The sequence below is a fragment of the Cygnus atratus genome, chromosome 1, assembly GCF_013377495.2.
Source record: "Cygnus atratus isolate AKBS03 ecotype Queensland, Australia chromosome 1, CAtr_DNAZoo_HiC_assembly, whole genome shotgun sequence".
NCBI classification, from domain to species: Eukaryota; Metazoa; Chordata; class Aves; order Anseriformes; family Anatidae; genus Cygnus; species Cygnus atratus.
In genome coordinates, this window is record NC_066362.1 from 21412164 (window position 1) to 21432644 (window position 20481).

A 20481-nucleotide genomic window follows, 5' to 3' on the forward strand; every position below is an offset into this window, starting at 1 on the left:
TGCCGGGGGACACCGGGCCGCCTCAGCACCACCCCCAGCACCTCCCCCGGGGCCGGCCGCCCGCCCTCGCTGCGCCCCCCCGGGCTGACGGACGGTTCTGTCGCTGATGGAATAACGGAGCCAAATCTGGGATGTTTTATGAACAGAGAGGCCAAACCTTTACTATGTTTAGTTAAAAAGAAGTTTAGAAGCTCTCTGTGTGTTAATGATGACCCAAGGCTGGAGGATGTGTCTGAAAAGATAGGTGAGGAACTTGTGGTATGCAAGTCCTTGGATGTCTGTATGACCTACCTTAGCATGCATGCCTAAGTTGACTATCATAGAATCATTAAGGTTGGAAAAGACCTTCAAGTTCACCTGGTCCAACCATCACCCTACCACGAATGTCACCCCCTGAACCATGTCCCTAAGCACCACGTCCAACCTTTCCTTAAACACCCCCAGCAACGAATATGGGAAGAACCTGAAAGACCACCAGCAAAAACAAACATGCATGCTTACTTAAACGAGTTCTTCGAAATAACGTGCATATATTATTTTTTTATTTTTTTTGGAAAACGAATGAATACATGTTTTGACTGTATATAACCCGTATAGCCTGGACAATTCGTCGTGCACATCATGTGGAGTGATCCCCTGTGCACCCTACGCCGCAATTAAAGAATGCCTGCTTTCTAAAGAATGTCTGCTTCCTAAAAAATGAGTCTTCTCAAAAAGTCTTTGTCCTCCCAAAAACTGACAGTTTGTTCGACCGACTTTTACAGCAACTTCTGTCCCGTCCGCCTCAGGCGCAGCGGGCGGTGCTCCCCGCAGGGGGGAGGTGCAAAATGGCGGCGGCACCGCCCGTTGGGGGAGGTGCAAAATGGCGGCGGCACCGCCCCGTGGGCGGGAGGCGTTGAATGGCGGGGGTGCTGCGCTGCGGGAGGAGTCGGTCGTTGCTGTCGCTCGCACTGTGGTCTGACGGGCGTTTCGGCGCCCTCCGCGGCGCCATGCAGCACCCAACGGCGTCCACGGCACGGCCGGGCAGCCCCGAGCGCGGCGCTGAAGCGGCGGCGGGGCTGGGGGCCGGCGGCGGTGGTGCTGGGGGCTGGCTGGGAGCGCTGCGCTTCGATAACCTGGCGCTGCGCTCGCTGCCCGTAGAGCCTTCCGAAGACAGCGCCCCGCGGGCTGTGCCCGGCGCCTGCTTCTGCCGGGTGCGCCCCACACCGCTGCGCAACCCGCGGCTGGTGGCCATGTCGCTGCCGGCGCTGGCGCTGCTGGGGCTGGAAGCCGCCGGCCCCGCGGCCGAGATGGAGGAGCGGGAGGCCGAGGCGGCTCTGTACTTCAGTGGGAACCGGCTGCTGCCGGGCTCGGAGCCGGCCGCACACTGCTACTGCGGCCACCAGTTCGGCAGCTTCGCCGGGCAACTGGGCGATGGAGCCGCCATGTACCTGGGCGAGGTGCTGGGCCCGCGGGGCGGCCGCTGGGAGATGCAGCTGAAGGGCGCCGGCCTCACCCCCTTCTCCCGGTAAGAGAACCCCCGGCCTGTTCTTGGGGTGCGCAGACCTGGCTGGAAAGGGGGGTGCTGCTCCCAGCCCCTGTATATCTCGAAATGATGCGGGGGAGGATTTTCCCGAGCAAAACTCAGCGAAAATTCCCGGTGTGGTGGGAGCGTTGTGTCTGCTGTCAGGCTGCGGCTCCTGAGGCAGCCCGAGTGGGCTGAATCCTTTCCTAGGTGTTTCATCCAGAAAAGCCCAAAGAACAATGTTTAAAAGGCTCAGCGGTAGCCACTTTATTAATAGGAAACTCTGAAGTGAATTTTATAAGTCACTTGTTTCACTGGTTGCTTTCTGCTTTGCTCTTCTTGCACCGTGAACAGTAAAAAGAGGGTTTTGTTAGCGGACAGCTACAGTGCTTGTTTAATTTCTGCAGTGTACTGGTTAAGGACCCCAAAAGTATTGGGTAAATACTACAAAAGTTGATTTTTATTTTTTTTAAGCTTACTAGTATTGAAAGGCAGTTCTGGTCAGAATTTATTTTAGTGATGTGTTATATAATACAGCTGTAAGTTTAAATACTGTAGGACACATTATATTTGTCCAGATTCTTATAATTTTCGGAAAATCTCTACTGCATCTGTAAAAACAAAGCAATTAGAAAGGATATCTGTAATTAGAAAAGTTTTCTTCTATTATGTGTGGTCCTCATAGCTAGTGTGTTTATCAAATCCGAACTCTTAGAGATCCTCAGATCTCTAAGATCTCTAAGATCCTCAGATCTCTGAGGATCTGGTTTTCATCTCATATCTGCCACTACTTTGCTGTGTGATTTTGGGCAGAGCACTTTACAACTCAGTTTTTGTTTCACCACGGCTAAGGGGGAAGCAGGAGTCCTCCTTCCTTTATAGCCAGAAGACTTAAGTCCTGTCACTGTCTCTTTGCTACAGACAAGCTGATGGTCGTAAAGTCCTGAGATCAAGCATACGAGAGTTCCTGTGTAGCGAGGCCATGTTTCACCTAGGAATACCAACAACGAGGGCTGGAACCTGCGTGACATCTGACTCGGAAGTTGTTCGTGACATATTTTATGATGGAAACCCAAAAAAAGAAAGGTGTACAGTTGTTCTGAGAATAGCTTCTACGTTCCTAAGGTAGAAAGAAGCCTACTTTTTATTTTTTTACTATTCTTCTAAAATGAAGCACAAAAATATCACTTTATATTCTACAATATAATTGTATTTCTATCTGCATGTTTCTTGTTGTTGAATCTTGTGACTTTTTTGCGAGGCTGTGGAAAGCTGCTGTTTTAGCCCAGTGGATGAGATGAGGTAGCATCTTGCACACAGGCAGGTAAACGTTAACTAGGGACTGGGGGTGTGAGTGTGGTAGAAAGTTCTGCAGATCTCGAAAGAGGTTTTTCATGTTTATGCCTGCGAGGAATATGTAGATGTTGGGGATTTTTTTAGATGTTGGTAGTGTTGGTGGATTATAGATCTACCCTTACTTTCCAAGCTATTCTAATGACACAATACTTCCCAAGTTTGGGGGTATCTTGTAAAAGCCTTGAGACAGTACTTTCCTTGCCTGAGAAGTGTACAGAATTCCTGTTCCAATGCAAAACGGAACTTCGGGATGGTGCGTAGTTTCTTGGGAGGCAACATCATGTTAGGGAAAAGTGAGGCATAAGGAATACACATCAATGCATGTATATCTGTGTATGTGTGTATGGAAAAACATATCATATGTACATGATGTAAAGTTAAGTATTTTAAGTCGTGTTCCTGTATGTTCCCTCAGGATAAGGATTTTTCTGTAGAAGCAGTTTTAAGAAACTTTTAACGAGCTGGTCTTCAGTACTAGCTAGGGTCTTGATCTGACAGTGTGGATGTATACATACATGTGGATGTATGTGCTTCCTTACACTGAGTAGCTTTGTTTCGTTAGTTTCAGTGTGAGAATTCTTCAGGTCTTTTCTCTCCATCTGTTGAAGGATTGATTGGTCTTAAGCTCTAAAGATGATATTGCAATGACAGTATATTTTTTACTACATGTAATATCGGATGAAGTTAATTAGATCAAATAATAGTAAAAATTAATACTAAAACATGTTTTTGTTATTTCAACAGATTTGGTTCTTTTGAAATTTTTAAACCTACTGATGAATACACAGGACGCAAGGGTCCTAGTGTCAACCGAAATGATATTCGAATACAAATGCTCGATTATGTGATCGGCACTTTCTATCCAGAAATCGAGGAGGCTTATTCAGACAACAGTATTCAGAGGAATGCTGCTTTCTTCAAAGAGGTAAGAAAGCTAAGTTGCTCTTCAAAAATTCCTCTTTGTTCAAAAATTGAAAAAATTATCTTAGGCACTGGGGTGGGTTAATACCTTGTATCTTCTGATTGCTTGAACTGCTCTTTTCTTTGGAGAAAACACTCTTAATACAACTATTTATTGATGAAAGCAGTGCTGATATTGACCAAACTGATAAAAACAGTTAATCATTTACCTTCTTAATAGTAAGGCATGATTTCTTGGCTCTCGGTGAGCTTCCCAAAACTGTTTTTTCATTTTGCTAAGAGCATTTTAGGATGCGAGGGGGAATCCTAGCTCTGACAGTCAGGTGATGAATTAATGGTACTGAGATAGTATTTGCAAGGTTTTGTCTCATAAAATGTTGAGAATGTTGAGTGACTTCCTGTCTCTTATTTTACAAATTATAAAAAAAAAAAAAAAAAAAAAAAAAAAAAAAAAAAAAACTTACTGCAAGTCACTTTAACTTCATACTTTACAATTTGAATGTTTAAAGGCAGTCAAGCAGTGAGACTACTTTCCTGGTGAAGTTGCAAAACCTTCAACTTGGGGAACAGTAAGATCAAGTGAGATAAATGTATCTCAGAAATGATGTAGTGATGGGTGGCTCTGTTGTGCCCAGAGGAGAGGCTGGATGGTTTATCAGAAATGGTTTTGAAGCATTTTCAATTCATGTATACATTTAGATCTTAACAATTACTGGAGAACCATTATAAAAGTTCACCTGAAGTCAAAAGGTCACCTGAAGTTCAAATATTACTATCCAAATAGGAAGGTGATACTTATTATTCTGCTTACTGAGTATTTGTAACAGTCTAATATACTTGGCGAGTCTAACTAAAAACAGTTGTGATGCTTCGATATCTGAAATAATATGTTAGTGACAGCAACATGATGCACGTTCATAGCAGAGCAATGAGGAGGCAGGCTTAAAATCTGACTTTCTCTAACTTGTTTGAGTTATGAGTTTGTGCATAATTGCATTAGTTATTAAAAAGCAAGCAGTTACTTAGTTCACCTTTGGGTGCTGAAGAGGTTAACTTTGACAGACCTTTCACATGTGAATTAATGGAGTCGATGATGACTGTAGATTGTCACAGACCACGGTCTGTACTGCTCTGTAGCTGATGGCACATTCACTTTCTGACAGCAGAAAAGAAAACATGGAACTTCAGGATCTTTGCAGAAGTGTGCGTGAACAAATTGTTTTCCCCTCAGCTCCCCTTGTGTCTCACTGTCACAAGTCAGTCCCACCTCTTTCTGCCTCTAACTTCTTTCCCTGGCCCAGTTACTACTGGTTTCTTGCCTCCATCTTGGCATGCTTTCCTTATTTTCCTCAGTCTCTCGTCTTTTTTTGTTGTGCTCCCCTGGTCTGGGTCTGTCCTAGCATTGTATCGTCATGTTTTGTCTCCTCTTTAAGCGGAGATTTTCCATAGTCATCTCCATCTGAACAGTCCCTGCTATCTTTTTTAATAGTAGGGTAGTGCTGTCGGCTCTTCTCTAACATGCTTTTGTCTTTTCTTTTTGTACTGTGGAAGAACGGGAGGAAAAAAGTACAAGTGATTGCATTTGGCAGTGCTGACCAGAAAATAACCACCATTATCTATACTTTTTAAAATAATTTGTAGATGCTGTTTAAACTTGCATGAACATGTTTTTTAAGAGAGTGCTCTTGTTTATATATACCATACTTGTTTTCTAGTATGGCTAGCAGTAGAAAAATGTGATTAAAAAAAGCTGAAGGTCAAAGTGAATACAAAGCTGTCTCTTTCTAATCAATATACCCATCTTTGAGTGGCATCCAAGCTTTAATTGCTTTCAGGTGCTCTCGTTAGCTGCATTTATTTTGACCAGAACCTTGGCAGTGTGATGCCTTCATAGAAAGATATCCAGCAGTCGCAAATTGCTTTACTGCTGGAATGCTTTTATCCCATCTGTGGCAGCCTGTATTTTTGTGTTTTTTTCTTCCTTTTTCCTAAATTTTATAATCTTTCTGGCACAGTGCCATCGCATAGGGTGTGTCTCCCTTGCTGGTTTATAATCAGTTTTGTGCACATGTAGTGACTTCGAGTGCCTTCTGGCAACTGACTTCCAACTACCTGGTGAAGCAGAATTCAGGAGAAATATGCAGAGTAACTCATAATGGAAAAGTAGAACCCTGAGATCTCAAAGTGAACCAAAAACTTCTGTTCTAACAATCACTTACAGTTTTTACTACCTGTTAGATTACCCCACAGCCAGGATTTTCTAATTTTCCTTCTTCATCTGATTGCACATTTTTAAAAAAGAAAAGTAGAAGAATTCTGGGTTTGAAGATAGGTGCATAAAACTAACATTTCCTCTGTTAACGACATCATTTTCAAACCTTAATTAAATGCACTTGCACCACAGTCTGGAGAGAATATTCACTTTAAATTTCTGTGTGTTGATAGCTATTTTGGGAAGATAAGTGATTTTAGCTATGACAACATTTTGGTTTAAAGACTGTAGCTAATGGTTACATGAAATTGTTTATGGCAGTTCAGTAAGGCATTTGGAAATAGCCAGGTTTATTTAAAAGCCACATTAGCTTCCTGAATTTTAGATATTTTTAGGGCACATCTAGTTGCATTTGACAAATGGGCTAAATTAAATAATTTTTAAATATTACTCTATTATTTTTGACAGTTGGAGCATATGTACTGATTACAGTTGAGGCTCCCACAAAAGATAACACTCAGTTAAGCAACTAAAAAGCTCTGGTAAAGCGTGTGTTCAGTGAAGAATTAGATTTCAATAGAATTGCCATTCTTGGAATATGTGTTTAGCTAAAAGGTGAGCTCTTAGGGTTTTTTCCACTCTTCGCAGATTGGAGTAAGCGCTTATCAGGACTGAAGCTTGTTAGCGATGTATCATTTTTGTCTGAACAGCCTACCTTTTTGTAAATCACTCCTACATACTAAGTAAAGCAGCAGGCTGACTTTACATTGAGTTTTGTCACATATAGTTCTTCATTTTATTTGACAGACTTTTGCTGTTTTCTCCTGTCTGTAGTTAAAGGGTCTTTAAAATAAGTAGCAAGCAAAAGTGTGTCTTTGCATGATGACTAGAGAAGTACGCAAGTCTGATGTTGGTTTACCGTATTTCTGTGTTCTGTCTCCAGTTGTGTTTTGAAGCTCTGCAACTGACTTTCAAGTTAAGTGCGGAAGGTAAAAGAGGGAACAAACAGAAATGGGAGATTTAGGAATCAGGCAGTTGAAAAACGGAGGAGAGAAGCAAGCTGTCTTCAAGATATTTGTGTATATGGCATACTGCCAGAGCCTGCTCCCATCAGAGCAGTAGAAAAATCCATTTGGACTAGCAAATGCTTGTAAATGTATGAATGCTTATACATTGTGTTGAAAAATGAAAATGTTTTTTCTTTTAGATAACGAAACGGACAGCAAGACTGGTTGCTGAATGGCAGTGTGTTGGCTTTTGCCATGGCGTGCTGAATACAGATAATATGAGCATAGTTGGACTAACTATTGACTATGGCCCTTTTGGGTTTATGGACAGGTCAGTGTGGCCTGTGGACAGTATTCAAAATGTGTGTATCAATTTGCTATATAGAACAATCCTGCTGATGTTCACTATGGCTTTAATATATCAGCTGTCAAGTAGATTTATGAACCCACTTTACAGCAAAGTAGGTTAAGCTAGTCCTATTTGTCCTGTAATTCTTTTCAACCTTGAAATATAACTGTGTTGACAACATCTCTAACTGTTAGACTGGTCTTGTAGCATGTGGGGTTCCTCCAGTCTAAGGAGGATTGTTCCCTTTCAGGGCTTTTTAGCCTCCTAGAGGGCTTCACATGGTATTTGTGTCCAGATAACAAGAAGAATGCTAACTATTTCTTCATTTGTAGATATGACCCCGAGCACATTTGCAATGGTTCTGATAATACAGGGCGCTATGCTTACAACAAGCAGCCAGAGATTTGCAAGTGGAATCTAGGGAAGCTCGCTGAAGCCTTAGTTCCAGAGCTGCCCTTGGAAATCAGCGAACTCATCCTGGAAGAGGAATATGATGCAGAATTTGAAAAACATTATTTGCAGAAGATGAGGAAGAAACTAGGCCTCATTCAGCTGGAATTAGAAGAAGATAGTAAGCTGGTGTCTGAACTTCTCGAAACCATGCATCTCACAGGTTGGTGAAGGTTGCATCAGGTTATTATTTAATATACCATAAGTACCTTATAACTGTACCAAACTGTAATTTTCACCCTGACCTTACAAGAAAGCAGCCTTGCATGGCTATATTGTCATCTGAGAGAAAAAAAGACTGAAGGATAACTGCATTCTTGCGAGCTGTGTGGCAGTTGTTGCCTTTTTACAGAGCGCCCCTGTGTCATACTTGCACCCTCGCTGAGAGACCAATATATTTGTCTCTCTAGAGTGGCTACCCACACTGCTGCGGGGGGTTAGAAAGGAACTGTGGGACCTGTGTTCCTGCCCATTTGTCAGTTCCATTACCCACAGAATGCACTCTTTCAGGCGGAGACTTCACAAATATTTTCTACTTGCTGAGTTCATTCTCAGTAGATTCTGATCCTTCAAGACTGGAAGACTTCTTAGAAAAGCTTGCAAGTCAGTGTGCTTCTATGGAAGAACTGAAAGTTGCTTTCAAGCCTCAGATGGATCCAAGGTAATACTGTTGTTTACTTAAATACTTTGTCCAGTGCTTTAAGTTTCATCATTCCTATAATAAACTGTAATATTACTTTTTCTAGTAATATTAAATTTGGAAATTTCACTGTTAAACAGATGCATCGTGATCTACTGAAATGTAAATTCCTGTGTGTTTTGTGACTAGTGAGTACTCAGCAGTGACTTCCAGAAGGGGGCTCTTGGGCTAAGGTTGTCTGTGTTTTTGGTTTTTCTCCTTTCTTTTTCTCCACTTTCCCTGCTGACTGAGCCAATGAGAGAGTGCCAGATAGTGAAGTAGTACAGAAATATTTTATAGAAGAAATGGATTTAAACAGTAATGACTCCTGTGTGCTGCCAGTGTACTGTCCTATGTACAGTTGCTCAATAATCACTTTGAGCCAACAGAGCTCTGCGCCAAGTATAAGTGAAATGAGCACTTTAGACTCTGCAACCTGTTTGGTACTGTCCATGTCCCATTTGATGTTTCATGTTCTGCAGCTTAGCTGCTCTGAGTGTGTTAAAATAGGAGATTTTGTTCAACTGCTACCCTATAACAGCAATTGCAGCAGTTTTTTGGAGCAGTGGAAAATGGAGAATGTGTTTGACCCTGTAAGTTTGTCTTTTTTTTTTTTTTAATCGCAACACTTGGGAATCATGGACTTGGGTGTGTCAGATGCATAGATCACATGTGGATAATACGTCATGTAATTGAAAAAAAATCAAAGCACTCAGCTTCTCTCTGCTTACTAAAAGTAGGAAAATATGATTTGGATATAATTAGTTGTGTGATGCCAGAGAGTAATCACACAATATCCTGAGCTGGAAGGGACCCACAAGGATCATCAAGTCTAGATCCTGGCTCTACACAGGACCACCCAAAAATCAGACCATGTGTTGAGAGCTTCGTCCAAACATTTCTTGAACTCCAGCAGGGCTGGTGCTGTGACCACTGCCCTGGGGAGCCTGTCCCAGTGCCTGACCACCCTCTGGGTGCAGAACCTTTTCCTAACACCCACCCTGAACCTCCCTGAACCAATTTAGGTTGGTTAGATAAATAAATAAACAGAAAAACTTGTCTCGTGACTTAAATGAGGTATCTTTCCCCATATAATCTCTTCTTCTTAGTATTGGTGAGATGATTAGGTGATGTATACATATTCTGAATGCTGTTACAGTATTAATGTTAGAAAAATACATTAAAAAAAAAAGTATGCATTCTCTGGTATCTTGGTACCTAGGTGTAAGGTCAAATTCCTTATTCCAAATTCCTTTCAAATTAGGGTGTTTTGATGAGAATTGTGTGTCTAAATCCAATTGGTAAAGTTTCAGATCTACTGTCTGTGCATTGTATATCACAGGAATGTGAATTAAACACACTGAAGAAGGGGGAGGGAACAGTAAACTAAGCATAATTTGTTATAAATTTGTTTTGTGAATTATGAAGTACTGGTATTTAACTTATCCATTGAAATCACAATTCATTGTGAATGTTTTTGTATCTACTTTATGGTTGCAAAAAGATGATTCTTGACAGGCAGCTCAACTTTAATGTGTTTTTTCCTCTTGTTCCCAGACAACTGTCAATGATGCTGATGTTGGCTCAGTCTAATCCTCAACTGTTTGCACTAATTGGAACAAAAGCTAATATAAATAAAGAATTAGAACGCATTGAACAATTCACTAAACTGCAGCAGTTAACAGCAGCTGATTTACTCAGTAGAAATAAAAGACACTGGATAGAATGGCTGGAAAAATACAAGTAAGATTTACCAGTATTCTCAGCACTACATTTGCTCTGTGTTTTGTTTGATAACGATGTATATGTCTCATGAAAAACACTCTGAAAGTATACAGACTGAGGGGCGGGGGGGTGCAGGCAACTGAGAATGCTATTAACGACTCTAAATGTGTATCTGTGAAAGTTAGACTTCTGTGTGGTTTAGTGGTGTTTTTTTTTCCTAGATTTTGGGACAGGGGGGTGTTGTAGAAAAGAACTAGCATAAAGGCGATATTACAAGCGCTTTGAGAATGATCTTGATTCTAACAGGAGCCTGATCTCAATTGTGAGCTATTAAGTGCTCAGTAACTAGAATTGGCTGGCCTCTATATGTTTTATTCTTTTGCATTTTTTCTTTCTGAAAGGAAAAAAAGTATATATACTAATATAGAAAGCAAATAGAAGTATTCTTAATCAAAGAGTAACTGTAAAAGAAGTCAAGTCCAGAAAAAGTTCAAACTATTTTATCAGGTATAACTTAGAAGCTTAAGAGCTCAGTGTTAGCTGGAGACTTTCTATTCAGAAAATGCCTTGAAGATCATTACTTGTTTCTGACCTAATGCATGCAGCAAAACTTCTTTCCTCACCTGGTTGGCTGTGATCTCGTTTTCCTATGGGTCAGAGAATCTTAGCAAGTATACCTGCCAGCTGGCAGATCAGGCAGTCTTAGCTGTATCAGGTCCTTTTTCTTTTATCAGAACATCAAACGTATTTCTGTGCTTGTTTATTGGTTAAAACTTTAAAAGCCAAGTTTTTAATGTGAAGGTTTTTGCAGAGCAGTGCCACACAGACCACCAGTGTGGGGCAAGGTGTCTCAGTGTCTCTTTGGGGAATCTGCAGTGTGCGCGCCACTTGCTCGAGCATCATCATGACCTGCTGATAGACTGTAATGCTGCTTTCAAATGATATAAGAAGTGGCATTTTTTTATTTTGTCGTTGTGCTGAGTTTTATAAACTGAGAGGATTATAGGTGATGTAATATTTAAGAACTGCAAACTACAGATCTCAAGACAAGGAAACAGGTAGACTTCTACATGTGATTCTTGAACCAAACCAGTTGTTTCTACTTAATTCCAGAGTCCGTTTACAAAAAGAAATAGAAGGCATTAGTGATGTTGATGCCTGGAATACTGATCGTGTGAAGGTTATGAATTCCAACAATCCAAAATATATCTTGAGAAATTATATTGCCCAGAATGCCATAGAAGCAGCTGAAAATGGGGATTTCTCAGAGGTAAGACTACTGCTTAATATCTCTTTAGGTTTGCATGGATTTGTGGTGGTGCTGCTGCTGCTGAATGTTAGGTGAGATTCATTCTAGCATGTTTGTAAGGGGATTGGGAATTTACTATTTGGAAGGCCTTCCCCTTCCTATTTGTGAGTGAGCTGTGGTTTTAATGGCTGCAGAGCAAAGAAACTGAAAATATGAATCTGAACCTGATCCTAAGACAGGACACTTAGCCATTCTGAAGACAGTGAAGACAAAGGTTTTATCTTGGGAGATGGCTGGGGATTAACTTCCTTACTGCTGAATGGTATCTTTTAGAAGCCTTGGCTTTCATCTGTGGAGATCAGCATGTGGATAGATGCTTGCCAAGTAAGGGTGAATTAATGCATTCTGAGAAGTATGACAAAAGAATTTGTACTTAAGACATGCGTTTTAAGTTATTTGAGCTTGAGTTCCATGCAGATACAAATTCAGCCAGGTATTACTTTCAGCTTATTTATATAGATATTGTTCATCCGTTTCATATTTGGCTTGTCTGGAATTTGCGTGTTAAATACAATATACTAAATCATTACTTGGTTTGAGGTTCTTTTGTATATCATTTTGCCTTTATTTTCTAAATTATCATAACCATACTTTGTTTTTTTCTCTAGGTAAGAAATGTGTTGAAACTCTTGGAGAATCCATTCCAAGAAACAGAAACCTTCACAGAGGTGAAGGGAGACACAGAAGAGGAGGAAGCAACAGCTGCAGCAGCTGCTTGCGCTCAAGCAACGAGAAGCAGACTACCGTACTGCAGTAAACCTCCACTGTGGGCTTCCGAGCTCTGTGTTACATGATCTTCATAACTGCCTTGTTTTATTTCTTGCTGTAAACTGAAGACTCTGATCCTCCTTCAGCAGTGAAGAATTCAGCAAGGCGAAAGTCAAAGTGCTGTTAGGTTATAGAAACAACCCCACATTTGGATGCACCTACAACAGTCTTCAGCTGTGCTTAATTTGGAGCAATTATGGAACATTGGAACAAACCAGTAACAATCGCCAGTCTGTATATGTCACTAATATTTGTTTTTGAGACAAAGTCTTTGCTTTATTCATACCACACAGCAAGTAGAAAGCAATATTTTGTGTTGGAGCACACTGACTTTTGAACATCCAAATGGAGTTGTTATGTGAAGACAAAAATAGCAAGTCAGGAATCTGATCTATTTTTGTCTGATGTCTTAACTAATAGTACTTCTAACATTTGTTTGCTGCTTTTTTTCTATGCAGGGACTTTCAGTCCTCTTTAATGGAGGAATAGATTCAGTGTTGCTTGTTTTAAGCCATGATTCATTTAAGTAGTTCATTTCTTGTGAACACTTAAAGTGGTATTTAATCTTTGTTTTTAGAGTGTGTGCAAGCAGGGGACTGGGGGGGGAAATCAAATGTTTTGTTTGTTTGTTTTATTTAGGTATAATATATAAAGAGCAGAACTAAGGGAGACTGTATATTTGCACTTGAAAATATTGATAGGCAAGTTCATTCAGGTTCTTTACATTTGCATACGACGCGTGTGTAAACATTTACTAAAATCATGGGTGCAATTTGTAAGCCAGTTGACTCAGGCACGGTCAGTTACCCCGTTAGCGTCAACGTTATATGTAAGTGACCCTAGTACTCAAGTACAGATTCATTGTCTGTGTATTCTTAATATAGTCCCCTTGTACAAAAAGCATGCAGGTGGGGTAGCTGTCCACATTGGTCAGTGGGGTCCTTCCATTCCCACTTTGGTCTTATACCACTTACTTTGCTTCCATGGTCTTTGGAAAATGTTTACGCCGAAAGATGCAATTCGGGAACATACTATTTGAGCTTGTGTAAAAGGCTATAATGGATAATGGGAGGAGGATGGGAGCTGACTTGCTTGAAAATTTTATTGATAGTCTTTTGTTGGTTTCAGCTGAGATTTCAGGGGGAATTCAGTTGTCATTATTGCAATATCAGCAAAATAACCATAGTTTAAAGGCATTAGTTAGCTTTCTGAACTTATTTCTGAAGGGCTTTGTCACTGGTTCAGGTACCTGAAATCTTGGGCAAGTTTGGTTTAGTGCAAAGGTTTCTCTTTTCCAAAGAGGCTACTCTTTTACACTGTGAATTTAAGTGCACTCTGGTAAATTCTTCTTCCGACCCTGTGCAAGTTTGGTATTAGCTCAGGTTGAATTGTACTCTTTGAAGTCTTCCTCAAAGCATGAGTTAAGGCAAAACAGGGAGAACAATTGGGCTGTGCTTATCCATCTGTTAATAATCAGTTTGTTCTTATTGCTGCCACAGTAAATAGGCAATGTTTTGAATGTAAACAATGATTCTGTCTTGCCTTTGACCTAGAGAAGCTGATGATGAATGTCTGTGACAAATTAGAATCTCTCTAACAACTCTTCACTGCAACATTTCCTTACTGAAAAGGATAAACCTGAGGGTGTTTTCATCCATTCCATGGAAGAATGGTGTAGTTGAAAGAGGAAGTTCCCTTAAGAAGTGGGCAACGATAAGTAATACTTGCTGGTGCAGTATGTTAGAAATAATCTAGTCTGCTAGAAATAATCTATTTTTGTACGAGTTTGATTGATGAAAATACTGTCATCAGGGATTATTTTTTTCTCTGAACTTGGGGGCTACTGAAACCAAACCATTTAATGGAAAATCTAAAAAGTCAGTGCTGGGTAAATAGAACTGAGGGATGAGAAAGGTATATGCTGGCAATTCGAAAGACGCTTCAAGCACAGTTATGAAAAATTTGGAGAACCAATGGTGTCTTTTGTTCAAAAGTAATTAATTGGAGGGGGGAAAAAGTTGCTCCAAGATAATCATAACTGTGCTGATTTTGTGTCTCAGTTTATATCTTTCCTTCTGGGACACAGAGAAGAACAGTGTTTTCAAGGAGCTCTGCCCAAGCTTTTGGCTTAACAAAATATAGACCTTATTGCTCTCTACAGCTACCTGAAAGGAAGGTGTGGGGAGCTGGGGGTCGGCCTCTTCTCGCAGATAACTAGCAATAGGACTAGAGGGAGTGGCCTCAAATTGTGCCAGGGGAGGTTTAGGTTGGAAATTAGGAGACATTTCTTCTCAGAGTGGTTAGGCATTGGGACAGGTTGCCTAGGGATATGGTGGAGTCACCGTCTCCGGGGGTGTTTAAGGAAAGGTTGGACAGGGTTTAGTGGATGACATTGGTGGTAGGGCAATGGTTGGACCAGATGATCTTGGAGGGCTTTTCCAACCTTAATGATTCTGTGATTTGTAATAGATACAGTATGTTCACCAGCTGCGACTACGCTCTTAATATTTCTGCTAGAGTTCATCTGGAAGAAACTTCAGACCAACTTCATTGGTGTGCTGCCCCTGTTGAGGTAGGGGATGGAGAGCCATGAAGCAGCAAAGGCACAAGGGACATTGACGGGTTAGAAATCACAAAAGAGCCCAGGAATGGTCGTGCAGGAATTAAGCCTTCTCCCCCCCCCAAAAAATGACAGGATCGCTAGCCCAACTGAAGTGCATCTACAGCAGTGCACGCAGTATGGGCAACCAACAGAAAGAGCTGGAAGCTGTTGTGCAGCAAGAGGGCTATGACATAGTTGCTGTCACAGAATCACGGTGGGATGGCTCGCACAGCTGGAGGGCTGCAATGGATGGCTACAAACTCTTCAGAAGGGACAGGCTAGGAAAGAGAGGTGGGAGGGTAGCCCAGTATTTTAGGGAGTGTTTGGATTGTCTGGAGCTGAGCAATGGCAATGACAGAACTGAGTGTGTATGGGTAAGAATCAGCGGGAAGGCCAACGAGGCATGTATCATGGTGGGAGTCTCTTGCAGGCCACCTAACCAGGCCAAAGAGGCAGATCATATATTCTACAAGCAGGTGGGAGAATCACTAGCCCTTGTTCTTGTGGGGAGCTTCAACTTACCAAATGTCTGCTGGAAATACTACACAGTAGAGAGGAAACAGTGTAGGAGGTTTCTGGAGTGTGTGGAAGATAAATTCCTGACACAGCTGGTGAGAGAGCCAGCTAGGGATGGCACCCCACTGGATCTTTTGCTTGTTAACAGAGAAGGACTTGTGAGTGGTGTGAAGATTGGAGGCTGTCTTGGGTATAGCCATCATGAATTAATACTGGTGTTGATTATTGGAAAAGTAAGGGGAGGGGTTAGCAGAACTGCTACCCTGGACTTCCTGAGGGCAGCCTTTGCCTTTATAGGAAACTGCTTGGAGAAGTGCCAGAAGAAGACCAGCCTCACTGATGCGTCCAGTTGTTGAGCGAAAGGCTGTGGATGCAGTCTACCTAGACTTCAGGAAGGCTTTTGACAGAGTTTCCTACAGCATTCTCCTGAAGGAGGTGGCTGCTCAAGGCTTGGACGGATGTATGCTTCATTGGGTTAAAAACTGGTTGGTTGGGCCCGAAGAGTTGTGGGGAAACTTCCTGTCTCTGTTTGCCCCTCCGATCGTTATCCCTTAGTGATAATTCAGGCTGCAGCAATGAAATTGCTGAGAGAAGCCTGGAGGCTACCAAAAGGGACTCCAGGGGGTTGGGGTGGTTAGTGGATGGAGTGGGTGTGCAGGTGGTGTTTTCCTCTATCCCTTCAGTGGCAGGGAGGGATACTAAAAGCTCAGCTGATCAATACGTGGCTGAGAGGCTGGTGCCATTGCAGAATTTTTTTTATTTTTTTGGTCATGGGAAGATTTACTCAGCACCTGGCCTGATGGCTGTAGAGGGGTCCCACCTGTCTCAAAGGGGGAAACAGATTCTAGCCCAGGAGCTGACAGGGCTCAGAGAGAGGACTTTAAACTAGGTATGAGGGGGGACGAGGGTGAAATGAGGCTCCATAGAGATGAGCCTGGGGGAGCAGTCCCAGGGTTGAGGGTGAGGGCAGTGTCGCAACTGGAGTTGCATCTACACCAATGCACGCAGCATGGGCAACAAACAGGAGGAGCTGAAAGCCATTGTGCGGCAGGAAAACTATGACCTAGTTGCCATCACTGAAACGTGGTGGTGGGACCACTCCCATGACTGGAGTGCTGCAATGGATGGCTACGAGCTCTTCAGAAGGGACAGGCAACTGAGGAGGGGCAGTGGCATGGCTCTGTATTAGAGAGTGTTTTGATGCTGTTGAGATCGGGGTAGGGAATGATAAGGTAGAGTCCATGTGGATAAAGATTGGGGCGGCCAACAAGGCTGACATCCTGGGGTGGTCTGTTACAGATCGCCAAACCAGGATGAAGAGATGGATGAGGCATTCTGCAAGCAGCTGGCGGAAGTTGCTCAATCTCCAGTGCTTGTCCTCATGGGGGACTTTAACTTCCCAGACATATGTTGGAAATACAACACAGCCCTGAGGAAGCCCTCTAGGAGGTTCCTGGAGTGTGTGGAAGACAGCTTCCTGACTCAGCTGGTTAGTGAGCCTGCCAGGGGGGTGCCCCACTAGGCCAGTCAACCTCACCTCCATCCCTGGAAAGGTGATGGAGCAACTTATCCTTGGCGCTGTCTATAGGCATAGCAAGGATAAGAGGGTCATTAGGGGCAGTCAGCATGGTTTCACCAAGGGGAAGTTGTGCTTGACCAACCTGATACCCTTTTTTGAGGACATAACCAGGTGAATAGATGATGGTAAAGCAGTGGATGTGGTCTATCTTGATTTCAGTAAAGCCTTTGACACAGTCTCTCACAGCATCCTCACAGCTAAACTGAGGAAGCGTGGTCTGGACTATCGGGTAGTGAGGTGGACTGTGAACTGGCTGAAGGGAAGAAGCCAGAGGGTTGTGGTTAGTGGGACGGAGTCGAGTTGGAGTCCTGTATTTAGTGGAGTCCCTCGAGGGTCGGTACTGGGACCAGTGCTGTTCAATATACTCATCAATGACTTGGATGAGGAAACGGAGTGCGCTGTCAGCAAGTTTGCTGATGACACTAAACTGGGCGGTGGGGCTGACACACTGGAAGGCTGTGCTGCCATCCAGTGGGACCTCGACAGGCTGGAGAATTGGGTGGGGAGAAACTTAATGAAATGTAACAAGGGCAAGTGTAGAGTCCTGCATCTGGGTAAGAACAACCCCAGACACCAGTATAGGTTGGGGACTGACCTGCTGGAGAGTAGTGTAGGGGAAAGGGACCTGGGGGTCCTGGTGGACAGCGGGATGACCATGAGCCAGCACTGTGCCCTTGTGGCCAAGAAGGCCAGTGGTATCCTGGGGTGTATCATAAGGGGTGTGGTTAGTAGGTCGAGAAAGGTTCTCCTCCCCCTCTACTCTGCCCTGGTGAGACTGCATCTGGAATATTTTGTCCAGTTCTGTGCCCCTCAGTTCAAGAAGGACAGGGAACTGCTTGAGAGTCCAGTGAAGAGACACACAGATGATTAAGGGAGTGGAGCATCTTTCTTATGAGGAAAGGCTGAGGGAGCCGGGTCTTTTTAGCTTGGAGAAGAGGAGACTGAGGAGTGACCTCATTAATGATTATAAATATGTAAAGAGTGAGTGTCAGGAGGATGGAGTCAGGGTCTTCTCAGTGACATCCGATGATAAGGGGCAATGGGTGCAAGCTGAAACATAGGAAGTTCCACTTAAATGTGAGTAGAAACTTCTTCACAGTAAGAGTGACTTAACACTGGAACAGGCTGCCCAGAGAGGTTGTGGAGTCTCCTTTTCTGGAGACATTCAAAACTCGCCTGGATGCATTCCTATGTGACCTGATCTAGGTGCCCAGTGATAGGACCCGAGGGAATGGAGTCAAGCTGCAACAGGGGAGGTTCAGGTTGGATATCAGTAAAAGGTTCTTCACTGAGAGGGTGGTCGGGCACTGGAACAGGCTCCAGGGACACAGCCACAGCACCAAGCCTGTCGGAGTTTAAGAAGCGTTTGGACTGTGTTCCTGCCGAAGCGATCGGCTCCGGGGCAGGCGCGTTCTGCAGCGGAGCGGGGGATCTGGACAGGCAGGGCTTTTCTTTCCGACATCGAGGCCGCTCGAGGGAGCCGCCAGGACCCGGCAGCCCTCGCGAGGGAGGCTGACGAGGCGTAGGCGGAGCCAGCAGCGCCCCCTCCCCGGCCGTTCAAAAGCAGCCCCTAGGGAGCGCGGGCGACCAGGGCGTGGCGCGTCAGAAGGGCGGGGCGCGGCAGTGCGCGCAGGCAGGGCGAGCAGGGAGGGCGGAGAGGGCAGAGTTTCCCCCCCGCCCATAAGAACGACACGTTTAATGGCTGTCGATCGCTAGCTAGGCTGTAATGGTCTACACCAGGCAGAGCGCTCTCTCTAGAAAGTCTGTAACCACCCAGACTGACCGCCTGCTGAACAATGCGGCAGTTCAGGTCTCTGGGTGCAGGGAGTGTCTGAGCCTGTTGCTGCCATCTGAGGGAGGCAGAGGCACCGTGTGTGTGAGGTGCGAGCAGGTGGATGACCTTGTCCGCCTGGTGGCAGAACTCAAAGAGGAGGTGGATAGGTTGAGGGCTATCAGGGAGTGTGAGCGGGAGATAGACTGGTGGAGCGACTCCCTGCAGGGCCTGAAGGAGAGGTACAGGGGTGAGACACCCCAAATGGGGGTGGACCCCCTGCCCTGTTGCTGTCGGGCAGAGGGAGGGGACCTAGGTGTTGAGGAGGAATGGAGACAGGTCCCTGCTCGACCTCGCAGGCAACGCGCCCCCCCTACCGGCCCCACCTTCCCAGGTGCCCTTACATAACAGATTTGAGGCCCTGGAGCTTGAGAGGCCGGTGGGTGAGGACGAGGTAGAAAGTCTACCCAGGAGGATGCCTAGGGCGAGGAAACCGACCCCACGCCTCAAGACTGCCTCCACCAAGAAAGACAGAAGGGTGATCGTTGTAGGCGACTCCCTTCTCAGGGGAACAGAGGGCCCTATTTGTCGACCTGACCCTACCTGTAGGGAAGTCTGCTGCCTCCCTGGGGCCAGCGTCAGGGATGTTGCCAGAAAGCTTCCCAACCTGGTTTGCCCCTCTGACTACTACCCTCTTTTGATAGTCCAGGCTGGCAGTGATGATATTGAAGAGAGAAGCCTGAAGGCTGTCAAACGGGACTTTAGGGGACTGGGACGGTTAGTGGATGGAGCGGGAGTACAGGTGGTGTTTTCGTCTATCCCTGCAGCGGCAGGGAGGGGTATCGAGAGGAGACAGAAAGCCAACCTGATTAAGACGTGGCTCAGAGGCTGGTGCCAACACAGAAATTTTGGGTTTTTTGACCATGGGGCGCTTTACTCGGCACCCGGCCTGGTGACCGCAGACAGGTCCCTATCTCTAAGGGGAAAACGGATCCTAGCCCAGGAGCTGGCAGGGCTCGTTGAGAGGGCTTTAAACTAGGAAAGAAGGGGGATGGGGCTGAAATAAGGCTTGTTGGAGCTGTACCAGGGAGAACAATGGCAAAGCTGGGGAAGAAGGCAATGGCCCAACTGAAGTGCATCTACACTAATGCACGCAGCATGGGTAACAAACAGGAGGAGCTGGAAGCCATCGTGCAGCAGGAAGGCTATGACTTGGTTGCCATCACGGAAACGTGGTGGGACCGCTCTCACGACTGGAGTGCTGCATTGTCTGGCTATAGGCTCTTCAGAAGGGACAGGCAGCACAGAAGGGGTGGTGGTGTGGCTCTCTATATTAGAGAGTGTTTTGATGTTGAGGAACTTGAGGCTGGGAATGATAAGGTTGAGCCTCTATGGGTTAGGATCAGAGGGAAGGCCAACAAGGCAAGCATCCTGGTGGGGGTCTGTTATAGACCACCGAACCAGGATGAGGAGACAGATGAGGAGTTCTACAGGCAGCTGGCAGAAGCCGTGAAATCGTCAGTGCTTGTTCTCATGGGGGACTTCAACTTCCCAGACATATTTTGGAAGAACAACACAGCCCAGAGAAAGCAGTCTAAGAGGTTTCTGGAGGGCGTGGAAGATAGCTTCCTGACGCAGCTGGTTAGAGAGCCTACCAGGGGAGGTGCCCCGCTAGACCTTCTGTTCACAGTGACGGACTGGTGGGAGATGTGGTGGTCGAGAGCTGTCTTGGG

General features: G+C 44.5%; 1 protein-coding gene across 1 annotated transcript; it reads left to right on the forward strand.

Moving 5' to 3' along the window:
- The first annotated feature begins 833 nt into the window (after nucleotides 1-833).
- On the forward strand, nucleotides 834-13133 carry SELENOO (selenoprotein O). Its single transcript, XM_035559327.2, has 9 exons — nucleotides 834-1507; nucleotides 2426-2629; nucleotides 3605-3785; nucleotides 7201-7331; nucleotides 7682-7962; nucleotides 8310-8460; nucleotides 10036-10221; nucleotides 11317-11473; nucleotides 12121-13133. The coding sequence occupies exons 1-9, from the start codon at nucleotides 900-902 to the stop codon at nucleotides 12313-12315; spliced, it is 2094 nt and encodes a 697-aa protein (XP_035415220.1). The 5' UTR covers nucleotides 834-899; the 3' UTR covers nucleotides 12316-13133.
- The last annotated feature ends 7348 nt before the right edge of the window (nucleotides 13134-20481 follow it).